Source organism: Tamandua tetradactyla, chromosome 15, assembly GCF_023851605.1.
Source record: "Tamandua tetradactyla isolate mTamTet1 chromosome 15, mTamTet1.pri, whole genome shotgun sequence".
NCBI classification, from domain to species: Eukaryota; Metazoa; Chordata; class Mammalia; order Pilosa; family Myrmecophagidae; genus Tamandua; species Tamandua tetradactyla.
Genome location: NC_135341.1, coordinates 50,280,991 through 50,294,702, shown reverse-complemented (window position 1 = coordinate 50,294,702; position 13,712 = coordinate 50,280,991). Strand labels below are relative to the sequence as shown.

Below are 13,712 nucleotides of genomic sequence, written 5' to 3'. Positions count from 1 at the left end.
GGCTCTGGACTAGATAAGTCCTAAAATGCAGAGGGGCCAGCCTCTCCAGAACATCAACTAGTTCCATCCCCCTATCCCATATTATCAACATGAATTGATGATTTTTCCAACATGAATAAGTTACATGGGCATAATCCAAATATCCCTAAAGATTGGGAGAAAATTCAGAGGAGAAGCAGGAGTTATAATAACATAAAAGATAGGATTTACCACATGCGTATGGCTGCTGAATTGTTATATTGTTACTTCTTTTAGTCTCCAGTGTCTTGGAGCAGCTACAAGGAGACACCTAAAATTGTAGAACTGTAACCCATACCAGACACTGAAATCTGTTCTATAGCTACTTGTTCAAACGTGTTCTGAAATGTATTGCTTTTCTGTATGTATGTTATATATCACAATCTTAAAAAAAAATCTGGTATGTTCTTTTTTTAATTAAAAGAAATTTTATTGAGAAATCTTCACACATATGCAGACCACACATGGTGTGCAATCAGTGTCTCACATTATCACCACATAGTTGTGTATTCATCACCATAATCATTTTTAGACTATTTGTTGCATCACTCCAGAGAAGGAAATAAAAAGAAAAAAGAAAAAACTCATACAGCCTCATACTCCTTACCTCTCCCTCTCGCAGATCTCCAGTATTTCAGTCTACCCAGTTTTTTACCCTTTATTCCCACCATTATTTTTTATTTTTTATAATTTTTTTACTCCTCTGTCCATACCCTATTATATAAAAGGAACATCAGGCACAAGGTTTTCACAATCATACAGTCACATGGTAAAAGCTATATAGTTATACAATCGTCTTCAAGAATCAAGGCTACTGATTCTCCCCTACGTGGGATATGACTCCTAGAGGATATAAATCTCCTGCAATGTCAGACAGAAAACCTGGGATAAGCCAGGACCCCACATCAAGAGATTAAGAAAGACTTCTTGACCAAAAGGGGGAAGAGAGACATGGGAAAAAATAAAGTTTCAGTGGCTGAGAGATTTCAAACAGAGTCGAGAGGTCATCCTGGAGGTTATTCTTATGCATTAGATAGATATCCCTTTTTTGTTTATGGTGTATTGGAGGGACTAGAGGGGAGTACCTGAAACTGTTGTGCTGTGTTCCAGTAGCCTAGATTCTTAAAGACCATTGTATAAAGGTATAACATTTACAGTGTGACTGTGTGATTGTGAGAACCTTGTGTCTGATGCTCCTTATACCCAGGATATGACAGATGAGTAAAAAATATGGATATAAATAAATAATAGGGGAGAATAAGGGTAAAGTAAATTGGGTAGATGGAAATACTAGTGGTCAATGAGAAGGCAAGGTAAGGTGTGTGAGTTTTTTCTTTTCATTTCTTTTTCTGGAGTGATGCAAATGATCATAGTGATGAATGCACAACTATGTGTTGATATTGTGAGCCATTGATTGTGCACCATGTATAGAAAGTATGTGTGTGAAGATTTTTCTCAATAAAAAAAAAGAAAGAATCAAGGCTGTTGGAACACAGCTCAACAGTTTCAGGTACTTCTCTTCAGCCACTCCAATAAACCATAAACTAAAAAGGGATATCTATATAATGCATAAGAATAATCTGTAGGATAATCTCTCAACTGTTTGAAATCTTTCAGCCATTGAAACTTTATTTTGTATCATTTCTCTTGTCCCCCTTTTGATCAAGAAGACTTTCTCAATCCCACGATGCCAGGTCCCAGCTTATTCTGGAAGTGCTGTCCCACGTTGCCAGAGAGATTTATACCCTGGGAATCTTGTCCCACATAGGGGAGAGGGGAGTGAGTTCACCTGCCAAGTTGGCATAGAGAGAGAGGCCACATCTGAGTAACAAAAGAGGTTCTCTGGGGGTGACTCTTAGGCATAATTTTAAGTAGGCTTAGCTTTTCCTTTGTAGGAATAAGTTTCATTGAGGTGAACCCCAAGATCAAGGGCTCAGCCTATTGATTCGGTTATTCCCACAGCTTGCAACAATATCAAGAATTCCCCAAATGGGGTAGACGAATGTTTCCTCCTTTCTCCCCAGTCCCTCAAGGGTTCTTTGCAAATACTTTTTTATTCTCTGCCCAAATTACTTTGGGATTATCAGGGCATCATACTAACCTGTACAAACCAAAAAGATCTCATACCCTATTCGAAAGTCCATGTACTCATGGTATTCAACTAAACTGACTGTACAAGTTAAGTTAGATAATGCACTACCCAAAATATAAATTTTGCAATCCAGTAAGTTCTTAATTTAGCAAATTAAAATTTGATTATATACTAAGGATAGTTTTTGGCTTTAGATTGGACATTGACCAAACTGGGATTAAGACTTTGTGTGCATATGGCCAGTATCAGTCCTAAATTATATTCTATACTTGGTTTTAGAAAAGAAAGCAGCTTGGAGTGAAAATTGGATTTCTAGTCATATCTTAGCTTGAAAGTGGTATTTCCTTGACGTTGATTACAAGCACCTCACTTTTTTCAAAACTGCTTTGGAAGGGAGTCAGGAGTCTCAACGAGGGAGAAGTTAACAACTTACTAAAAAAACCATAAAATGATATTGCTTTATACTCTATGTAGTAGTAATAAAAAACCGTTAAAAAAAAAAAAAGAACGAGAGCTTGTCCTAGGCCTACTGTCATAAATTCATAAAAGTATTTTGTATTGAGAACCTATTCTGTTGACAGAAAATGGTATTAATATAAAAGTGGACACTTTAGAATTGTTAAGTAGGCTAAATGTTTTCTCTAATCTTGTTTTGATTTCATATTTGTTCAGATGAAAATTTATTTCTCTCTATGGAGCAAGGGAAACCATAGCATAACCTACACCAGAATAAGAATTCAGTGAGGGTCTGATTTTTTACTAGGTGTTGTCTCTCTTTTCCTTCAGTTTTTTTTTATTTTAAAGCATTTCATTATTCCATATTCAAAATTGCTCTATCCCTTGTGCTCAGCAGCAAAAAATGATTGTTGAAAGATTGAATAAAATGTAAATAAAGACAAATCCAGTAGAGAACCGGTGTGCTTTTAAGTTAAATGTACTTTAGAAGGGTTTTCCTGCTGTCCTAAGCATTGCCTCCAGTAGAAAGTATTGGTGAGGTAGGCTTCTCTCTGGGAAAAGGCCTACAGAGGTCTTATGCTGAAGAAACAGCCTAAGGTATTAAGCATTTAACAAGTATTTATTGAGCCCCTGTTACCAATCAGGTAAAATGTTAGGTTATAGTTTAGTATGGAGACAAAGATGTTAACATACACTTGTAATGCAAAGGAATTAAGTCTTCATGAAAGAAAATACAGTTCAGAGAGAATGTGTTAGCCCTTTGGGGAAGCCATATAAACTTCATGAAAGAAGGGGGGCATTTGAGAGTTGACAGATGAAGTTTTTTTGTAAAGGCAGAAATGGAGAATCATTCTAGATAGTGACAAGATCTTTAATTTTGCTTCTAGAGATTCCCAGTTTAAATTTGGGATAGTTTAGGCCAATACTTCTTAGCTGTTTGCTAAAGCTTGCGTTTATTTAGGTATATGGTATAATACATAAATTCAGTATGCAAAGAGGGAAAATTTTTAAATGTCGTGGTATGCTTGTTTGATAGGATGGTATTTCAAATAATTTTTAGAATTACTTTTTTTTGCATGGGTCACAATCATTTGTCAATTATTTACTTAAAACAGAATATGGATCTTCTTGTCACCCTTGTCCCATATGTAAAAAAAACATTTTATGAAGCCTTTTCCTTTTCCCAATTATTAAACTTCCTGTTATTTTATTTGTTTATTTTTTTGCATGGGCGGGCACCGGGAATCGAATCAGGTCTCTGGCGTGGCAGGCAAGAACTCTGCCTTTTGAGCCACTGTGGCCCGCCCTACCTATTATTTTTCAGTATACTGGCTGGCCAAAAAAACGTGTTGATCTCTATAAAGTATATTTTTTATTTTATAATGTGTAGTATATTATATCTTCAGTACTGGAAGTATTGTGATGCTACACAAGTATATGCCATGAATTCTAATTGTTTGAAATGGCAGAGAATAGTAAGATAAAAGTTAACTCTTATGTCCCCAAACCTCTCTTTCCTATGTAAATTTATAAAAATGTCTTGGACGATAAAATTTCAGAATTTTTTTTTTTTTTTTTTAGAGGGAGGAAAGGGTACTTTTTAAAAAATTACTTTTTATTCAGGAAAAAGTAGAACTAGTAGTATGGATCTCCTTTCCTCCCAATATCCACTACCCAACGTCAACAATTAATAACTCATGACAAATCTTATTTTAATGTATTACCACCTCCTTCTACTTCCCTTCCATATCACACCCACCCTGCCGTTGAATGCACCCCCTTTCACCCCTTCCATCAGACTATTTAAAGCAAATTTCAGAAATTATGCAGATATTTTAGTATATATCTCCAAAAGATAAAGATTAAAAATATATACCCAAAGTACATTTATCACACCTAAAATTGATTAGTTCTTACTATCTCAGTCTTACTATTTTACTAACTCTATCAGAGTTCAAAAATTTGAGAATACTTTTTCAAAGGTGAGCACTTTCTCTACTTATATTTGAGAATAAATAAGGCCAGATATTTGGCCATTTCTTGGTCAGCTGTAGAATTAGGTAAAAATGCCCTATTTAACTGCTAAGTCACCGGAACATAGTGCCTCGTATTTGGTGGAATGCTTTCCTTTACATAGAAGTTATTTTATCATGGGCTACTTTTATTGGCTTAAGTAATTTTAATTAGACACTGTGTATTATTAATTTTGAATCTCGAGAGTCTCATCCATTATCATGGAACCTATGTCATATTATGATGTAATCAGTAGAATGTTGCTTAACTTGGAGCAGTTGTCCTACCAACAAAGCAAAACAAAGATCGTTCACACTTGGAAGAAGATATTTTTAAACATATTTTTAATGAAAATAGCCACACAATTTCACTTAGCCTGTTGTTTCAAGTGTTTGAAACATTTCAGTTTCTTGTTACTGAGATATTTTCCAGAGCTTAGCCCAAATAATTTTATTTTGAATATTACTTTATTGTAGGGCAGAAATGACATTGCTGCTTTTTCTGCATAAGTTTGGTTAATTGAATCCCTGATGTTAATTTTGTCATGGGGAGAAAAACTAGGAAGATTATAATAGGGAGAAGTATGTGATTAGTTTGAAATAAATTTTGCTTCATACTAATATTTGCTATTTAGTTACATATATTACAGTGAAATGAATTTTCTAAAATACTTACCATACTAGTTTTGCCTTGCATGGAAAAATTCTAATAAATGAACAATTACTAATTTTGTTTAATAGATAAATGTATCTAATGCGTCTTGGTGCTTTGCCTTTTTTCTTAACACTTTTAGAACTAGTTTTCTATTCCTTTTCTTTATGATTCTGTTTCTTTTTCTTAGAATGCATCTATCCATGCCACAAAATCTCCCGACAGTGTTAATGGAAGTGAACCAACTACTCCCCAGGTATGTTACTAATGTTATTTTTTTTAAAAAAAGCAAATCATTTCAGAGTGCTAGTCAGTCTACATTACTTATTAGTATTTCACTTTACATTGAAACAGTGATGCCCATGCAGTTGATCTAGTATGTATGGTAAATATACATTTGTTGATTGTTTCTAAGAAAAAATTTTAAATGAAAGTGGTTCTTATATGTGCATTAGTCTTGTAAGGTTTTATTATAACTCTTCTTTTAAATATAACCTGACATTATAGTTGTAAAAGATTATGGAGATAGCCATATCGAGAGACATATTGAATTACATAATCTAGAAAAGTGATTTGAAGAAATTGGGACTTCTTTAGATGGAGAATATGTTACTACTAGTGAATTAGGTTATCCTTGATTTAAAGGTATTTGGAAAGTGGGTTCAAGTGGCATTCTTTTTGACCCCTTTCAAAAAAGAAAGAAAAAAATTAATTAAAAAAACATGATAGCATTGCCTGAAATGAACATTTGCCTTTGTTTTGGTGTTAGTGATGATTATTATCATTAGCCTGACTGTTTTCAGTAGTTTCTAATACTGAACAATAACCTTTCTAATTCTGTGACCCTGGGGCATGAATCTAGACAACTTTATTCATGAGCTAAATGTTATGAACTAAACATAGACAAAAATGTTCTAAAATATTGTTTAGCAAATATATAAATTATAGCTTTCCAAACTCCATAAATGGTTTACCTATGAGCTGAGATTCTCATAGCTTTCAGGAGGCGTTTGGGTTTTGGGGACAGCCCAAGTCCTTGGACCCGTTGACTCTGTTCTTAAGTAGCCTTACCACTTGATCCCAAGTATATCGTTTTCTATGAGTGCTATGAGGTAGGAGGCACAAATATTGGGAGGCACAATTCTAAATATTAATGGACCTACCTGGTTGTATTTAAAGAATATTGATACGTATTCTCTTATAAAATTGTCTTAGAAAAACTAAATGAAGTTATGAATACAAAAACTAGAATGACAGTAACCAGCTTTATAGTGAATGCTGGACGTTTTAATTAACATGAAGAATTATTTATGGCTTCACGGTCTCATTTAGAAAACGGGTGATATTCAGGAAGTAAGCTTTGCTCTATCTTAAAAAATAGTACAGATATTTTCTTCAACGTAATAATGTAAAAAGTAGTATTAATTTAGTGTCTACTGTGTGTCAGGCCTTGTGTTATGTATTTTACGTACTCGCTCTTTTTAATTCTCTAACAGGAGACCCCTTCAGTTAGAGTCTATTTACTTTTATTTTAAACAGATTTCTGACAAATTGGTTGTTGGGTTTAGCAAACTAGAAACAATGTATTACGTACATGAAGGTATAGAATGCTTAATATGGTTGGGTAATTGACACCTGGAAATCAGAGTTGACACCAAGGTAGAAGATATGGTAGAAAGCAAGCCCGAGAAAAATTTCTGTAAAAACAGTTAATTTTTTTTTTTCATTAGAGCAGTTGTAGATTTTCAGAGAAATCATGTAGAAAATAGTCACCATATACTCCCTCACCGCCTCCACTTTTCCCTGTTATTATTTGCATTAGTGCTATCATTGATGAAACAATATTATTATAATTATATTATATATTTATATTGTTAACTATAGACCATAGTTTACTTTAGGTTCACTCTTTGTGTTTATACAGTGTTCTAGTTTGCTAGCTGCCGGAATGCAATATACCAGAAACAGAATGGCTTTTAAAAGGGGTGATTTAATGAGTTGCTAGTTTACAGTTCTAAGGCCGAGAAAATGTCCCAGTTACAACAAGGCTATAGTAATGTCCAATCAAAGGCATCCAGGGAAAGATACCTTGGTTCAAAAAGGCCGATGAAGTTCAGGGTTTCTCTCTCCAGTGAGATGGCACATGGCAAACACAGTCAGGGCTTCTCTCTCAGCTGGAAGGGCACATGGCAAATACGGCGTCATCTGCTAGCTTTCTCTCCTGGCTTCCTATTTCATGAAGCTCCCCAGGAGGCATTTTCCTTCTTCATCTCCAAAGGTCACTGGCTGGTGGACTCTCTGCTTCGTGGTGCTGCAGCATTCTCTGCCCTCTCTGAGTCTCTCATTCTCCAAAATGTTTCCTCTTTTATAGGACTTCAGAAACTAATCAAGACCCACTCAAATGGGTGGAGACATGTCATCCCCTAATCCAGTTTAACAACCATTCTTAACTAAATCACATCAACCAGGGAGATGATCTCCTTACGGTTTCAAACATACAGTATTGAATAGAGATTATTCTACCTTTACGAAATGGGATTTATATTAAAACATGGCTTTCTTAGGGAGCATATATCCTTTCAAACCAGCACATACAGTTTTATGGGTTTTTTTTTTTAATATTTTTATTGAGATATCGTCACAAAAAAGTCTATCCAATGTATATAATCAGTCCCTCAAAATTTCATCACAGTTGTGAATTCATCACCATGATCATTTTTAGAACATTTGCATTATTCCAGAAAAAGAAATAAAAAGAAAAAACTCATACATCCCTTGCCCCTTGCCCCTCCTTCTCATTGACCCTTAGTATTTCAGTCTACCCAACTCTTTTTATTTTTGTCCTTTTTTTTTTCACTCATGCTCATACCCTGGATAAAGGGAGCATCAGACACAAGATTTTCATAATCACGCCATCACATTGTAAAAGATATATAGTTATATAATCATCTTCAAGAATCAAGGCTACTGGAACACAGTTCAACAGTCTCAGGTACTTCCCTCTAGCCACTCCAATGTACCATAAACTAAAAAGGAATATCTATATAATGCATAAGAATAACCTTCAGGATAACCTCTTGACTCTGAAATCTTTCAGTCACTGAAACTTTGTTTTATCTCATTTCTCTTTTCCCCCTTTTGGTCAAGAAGGCTTTCTCAATCCCATGATGATGGGTCCCAGTTCATCTCTGGGAGTCTTGTCCCACATTGCCAGGGAGATTTACACCTATGAGATTCATGTTTCATGCAGGGAGGAAGACAGTGAGTTCACCTGCTGAGAGAGAGGCCACATCTGAGCAACAAAAGAGGTTCTCTGGGGTGAGTCTTAGGTATAACTATAAGTAGGCTTTGCTTCTATTTTGCAGCAATAAGTTTCTTAGGGGCAAGCCTCAAGATCAAGGGCTAAACCTATTGAATTGGTATCTCTACTGCTTCTGAGAATGGGGAAATTTAATATTTCTTCCTTTCTCTTCAGTCCCCCAAGGGAACTTTGGAAATCCTTTTTTATCTCTGCCCAAATTACTTTCGGATGTATCAAGGCATCACACTAACCTGTACAAACCAACAAGATCTCACACTCTGCTTAAGATTCCATGTGATTATGATGTTTGAATAAACTGACCATAATATTAAATTATGTAATTTAATATACATTTTGTACCAAATAAACATCTCTTTATTTGGTTTCACACAGAAGTTGAAGTTTTTTTTTTTGATCATTCCGTTCTTTCTTTTTGATCATTCCGTTCTACATATATAATCAGTAATTCACAATATCATCACATAGTTGCATATTCATCATCATGATCCTTTCTTAGAACATTTGCATCTATTCAGAAAAAGAAATAAAAAGAAAACAGAAAAAAAACCCATATATACCATACCCCTACCCCTACCCTTCACCGATCACTAGCATTTCACTCTAACTTTTTTTAACATTTGTTTCCCCTATTATTCATCTTTATTCCATATGTTTTACTTGTCTGTTGATAAGATAGATAAAAGGAGCATCAGACACAAGGTTTTCACAATCACACAGTCACACTGTGAAAGCTATATCATTATAAAATCATCTTCAAGAAACTTGGCTACTGGAACACAGCTCCACATTTTCAGGCAGTTCCTTCCAGCCTCTCCACTACATCTTGACTAACAAGATGATATCTATTTAATGTGTAAGAATAACCTCCAGGATAACCTCTTGACTCTTTTTGGAATCTCTCAGCCATTGACACTTATTTTGTCTCATTTCACTCTTCCCCCTTTTGGTTGAGAAGGTTTTCTCAATCCCCTGATGCTGAGTCTCAGCTCATTCCAGGATTTCTGTCCCATATTGCCAGGAAGTTTCACACCTCTGGGAGTCATGTCCCACATAGACAGGGGAAGGGTGGTGAGTTTGCTTGTTCTGTTGGCTGGAGAGAGAGGTCACATCTGAGCAAAAAAGAGGTTCTCTTGGGGGTGACTCTTAGGCCTAATTTTAAGTAGGCTTGACCTATCTTTGTGGGGTTGTTTCATATGAACAAACCTCAAGATTGGAGGCTCAGCCTATAGTTTTGGTTGTCCCCACTGCTTGTGAGAATATCAAGAATTCAACTTGGGGAAGTTGAATATTCCCCCTTTCTCACCGTTTTAAAGTATATGCTCTATCATCCTGTATTCTGATTTACCTTAGTCCTATCCAGATCAGCTTCATTCGTATCTCTAGTTGAAGTTTGATCACTTTTTCAACTTTTTAACAGTTGCTGTATGGGGTAATGCTGACTTTCATAACATTAGAACTCTCTGAGTCTCAGGTGTCACATAAACACCTAAAGTTTTAGGGAATGACCAGGTTATACAAATAGCTCAGTATCTCAGAATTTGGAAATAACAGTTACCACTCCAGAATAGATGTGACTGCTATTAAGAGCTTCCAATCTAGGACCCTTTACAAGTGGCCCCAACCTGATAACCCATGTTCTCAACTTCAGTTTAGTTCTATGGTTTTTAAACTTTTATTCTAGTAACGTAGAATTTGTTGTTTAATGCAGTTCCTTAAATTCCACTAGTCAAAGTGATTCATTCATTCAGTTCTGGAGAAATGCAGATTACTGTTATTGTATCTCAAACAGACTTAAAAACTCAGATTTGTAAAAATAATTAGTATGTGCCACTGGGTAATAAAGATAAATGTATTTTGTAAAGCAATAGAAATATTTTAGCATTCTTCTTTAATAAACTGTAAAATAGTTTCATTGGATCATGCTTTTAGTATTTTAGGAATTAGGAGTAATTTAGGATCCAGTATTACTCTTTCATTGTATAATTGAGAAATTCAGGCACGAAATCCTAAATTATTTGCATAAGCACTAGCACCTATTAAGATACTATGGCATCGTAATAGGTAAACACAGGTTGCACTCTATCTGGAATTTTTTTTGCCATGTATTATTGCCTCATCTGAATTTATATGCTATTAAAGCAAAATGAGAACTGAATTTATTAAATGCAGTTGAGTAAAACAGGGATTTAAATGACCTTTCTCATATGCTATTTTCATTTTTTTAATTATGGAAGGAAAACCTTTAGTTTGAAAATCAGCTTGTGAATTTTTTAATGTAAGAAAAATTGTGGAAGTATTACAATTGAATTTTTTGTTGCCAATTTTTTTGTATACTGTATTGTTACTAGTTTTTAAATGCTCCTCTTTTTTTTCTTTTATTTTCAGCAGTTTATTATGAAAAAAATCTACACATCCAGAAAACTTGAGAGAACTTAACAGTGTACCTCTATATACCCACCAGCTACTTTCTGCCATTAATATTTTATTATACTTCTTTATCACAAATCTGTCCATCTATCCATCCCTTAGTCTTTTTTTTTCTTTTTCACATTTTTGTTAATGTTGTCTGAGAATGTCTCTCAATTTGTAATTATTAAATGTTACTTTGTGAGTAAGGAGTCAAACCTCAGACATTCCCTTAAGTCTTGTCCAGTGTGCTCCATATATATTTCAAACACGTACAACTTAGCAGCAATTTATCAAAGTATTGCTATGTTACCAGTATTTTTATATAATATCTAAGAAATCCTTTGTCTTTGTGTCCTTTTTTTTTTTGAGGGAGGGGTGCACCGTTCTGGAAGTACTGCAATACCAGGTCGATGTGTGGAGTGGACAGAGCAAGCTCCTATTCCATCTCCCTGCTCCAAAAATCCATCTAATATACTAATATATTGTCCTCAGATAGAGGACGTATCAGATATTAAACTGATAAGAACAAGATACTACACTTGATCTTAGCCAAAAGGCCAAGAAGCGATTCTTTGTGTACTTTTTAAAAGTTGATTCATCAAGTGTTTTCACATTACTTTGCCTTCTTTAAGAATGAGACAACAGGTGGACAATGTGATGAAAGGATATTTGTTGCTGAGTAGTCAACCAGAAGCCATCCTTCATACACTTTGAAGTTACTAGGGTTTCATAGAATAATATGCTTGAGGAAGGAAGTCAGCTCCCAATGATGAGTCTTCAGAGTGCCTGGATTGATGATATTATTACTGGCCAGAATGTTCAGTCAGTCGTCACTGGGGAAAATATTTCCAATGGGATCTCACAGGACACTTTTATATAGGCAGGAGTTGAAAGTGTCCTTTAATGGCCAGCTTTTATTTAAAATAATGCTAAATGTTGTTCTTCAAGATGGAGGGAAATGATAATAGAAACTTGTTTCATGGAACTCAGCAATTCAACTTCAAATTCCCACTTGTTAGCCAGCAAATGCTTTCTTTATGTTCTCTCAAAACCTTTTTATTGCAAAAGTTGAAGCATGATAATATGCTGGAAAGTTGAAGTTTCAACACACAGGTGAGAGTTTTGGGGTGACGTGGCCTTTCCATGCTGTCATTTTCCACTCAGAACTATGGCCACCGTCACCATTTTGAGTCCATCGCTGCTATCTTGTGAGCCCCAGGATGCTACACCCTTTACAGTCGCAAGTCCCTCAGTCTTTTTTAATGCCTTTCAAAGTAAGCTGCAGGCAATAGTACCCTTCCCCAATATTTCAGCAGATGTGTATCATTTACTAGAGTTCAATGTTTATGCTTTTTTTTAGATAAATTATACATACAACGAAATACACAGATTTAAAATGTACATTGGTTGAGGTAGAAAAGGTTTTTAAATAGAGAAATTGTATGTTAAGAGAAAAATCATATAGAAAATAAAGAGTTCCCATATACCTCCACCTGCTACCCCACACTTTTCCCTATTAACACGTTGCATTAGTATGGTGGTAACTTTGTTACAACTGGTGAGACATTATTATGATTTTACTGTTGGCTGTAGTCCATAGTTTACATTAGAGTTCACTGTTTGTGTTGTACATTCCTGTGGTTTTATAAAATTGTATTCTAGTAACATATATACAACCAAAATTTACCCTTTTAACCAATTCAAATATATAATTCAGGGGAATTAATTACATTCACAATGTTGTGATCACCCGAAAAAGAAACTCATACCAATTAAGCGTTAACTCCCCATTCCCTAACCCCACCCTGGCCCCTGGTAAGCTGTGTTGTAGTTTCTTACTCTCTGAGTTTGCTTATTCTGATTATTTCATATCAGTGAGATCCCACTGTTTATGTCCTTTGTGTCTGGCTTATTTCACTCGACATGATGATTTCAAGTTCATCCATATTGTTGCATGTATCAGAATTTCTTTCTTTTTTATATGGCTGAAAATATTGCATTATGTGTATGTACCACATTTTGTTTATCCATTCGTTAGTAGACACTTGGGTTGCTTTCATCTTTTGGCAACTGTAATGTAGTTTTGAACATCAGTGTGTAAGTATCTGTTTAAGCACCTGCTTTCAATTCTATTGGGTATATACCTGATATATATATATATATTTACATTCATGTAAATATATATATATATATTTACATTCATGTAAATATATATATATATATTTACATTCTCGCCAACAATGAACAAATGTTCCTATTTCTTCGTGTCCTACCCATTACTTGTAATTCTCTGTTTTTTTTTTTTTATTTAATTGCAACCATTCTAGTGGGTATGAAATGGTGTTGTGGTTTTGATTTGCATTTCCCTAATAGCGAATGATGCTGAGCATCTTTACATGTGCATTTTGGCCATTTGTATGTCCTATTTGGAAGATATGTCTATTTAAGTCTTTGATCCTTTTTTTTTTTTGCATGATCAGGCACTGGGAAACGAACCCACGTCTCTGGCATGGCAGGCCAGAACTCTGTCTGTTGAGCCACCGTGGCTGGCCCTTTCATCCATTTTTAAATTGGGTTTTTTGTCTTTTTGTTGTTAAGTGGTAGGATTTTAAAGAAATATTCTGGGCCCTTATTGTATAGGAGGTTTCCAAATATTTTCTCTCGTTGAGTAGGTTGTCTTTTCACTTGCACAATAAAGTATTTTGATGCACAAAAGTTTTAATCTTAATGAGATTTCATTTATTTTTTTCT

At 34.8% G+C, this 13,712-nt stretch overlaps 1 protein-coding gene and 1 non-coding gene across 10 annotated transcripts in view; one reads left to right on the top strand and one right to left on the bottom strand.

Moving 5' to 3' along the window:
• GOLGA4 (golgin A4) overlaps positions 1-13,712 on the top strand; it is a 150,372-nt gene that overhangs the window by 36,720 nt on the left and 99,940 nt on the right. For all 9 annotated transcript variants that reach the window (XM_077129826.1, XM_077129825.1, XM_077129824.1 and 6 more), the window contains one exon: positions 5,421-5,486. In XM_077129826.1, the coding sequence (XP_076985941.1) occupies positions 5,421-5,486 (66 nt within the window). The remainder of the gene's footprint in view (positions 1-5,420; positions 5,487-13,712) is intronic.
• LOC143658173 (U2 spliceosomal RNA) lies at positions 11,332-11,530 on the bottom strand. Its single transcript, XR_013163181.1, has one exon. It is a non-coding gene; the product is annotated as a U2 spliceosomal RNA (small nuclear RNA).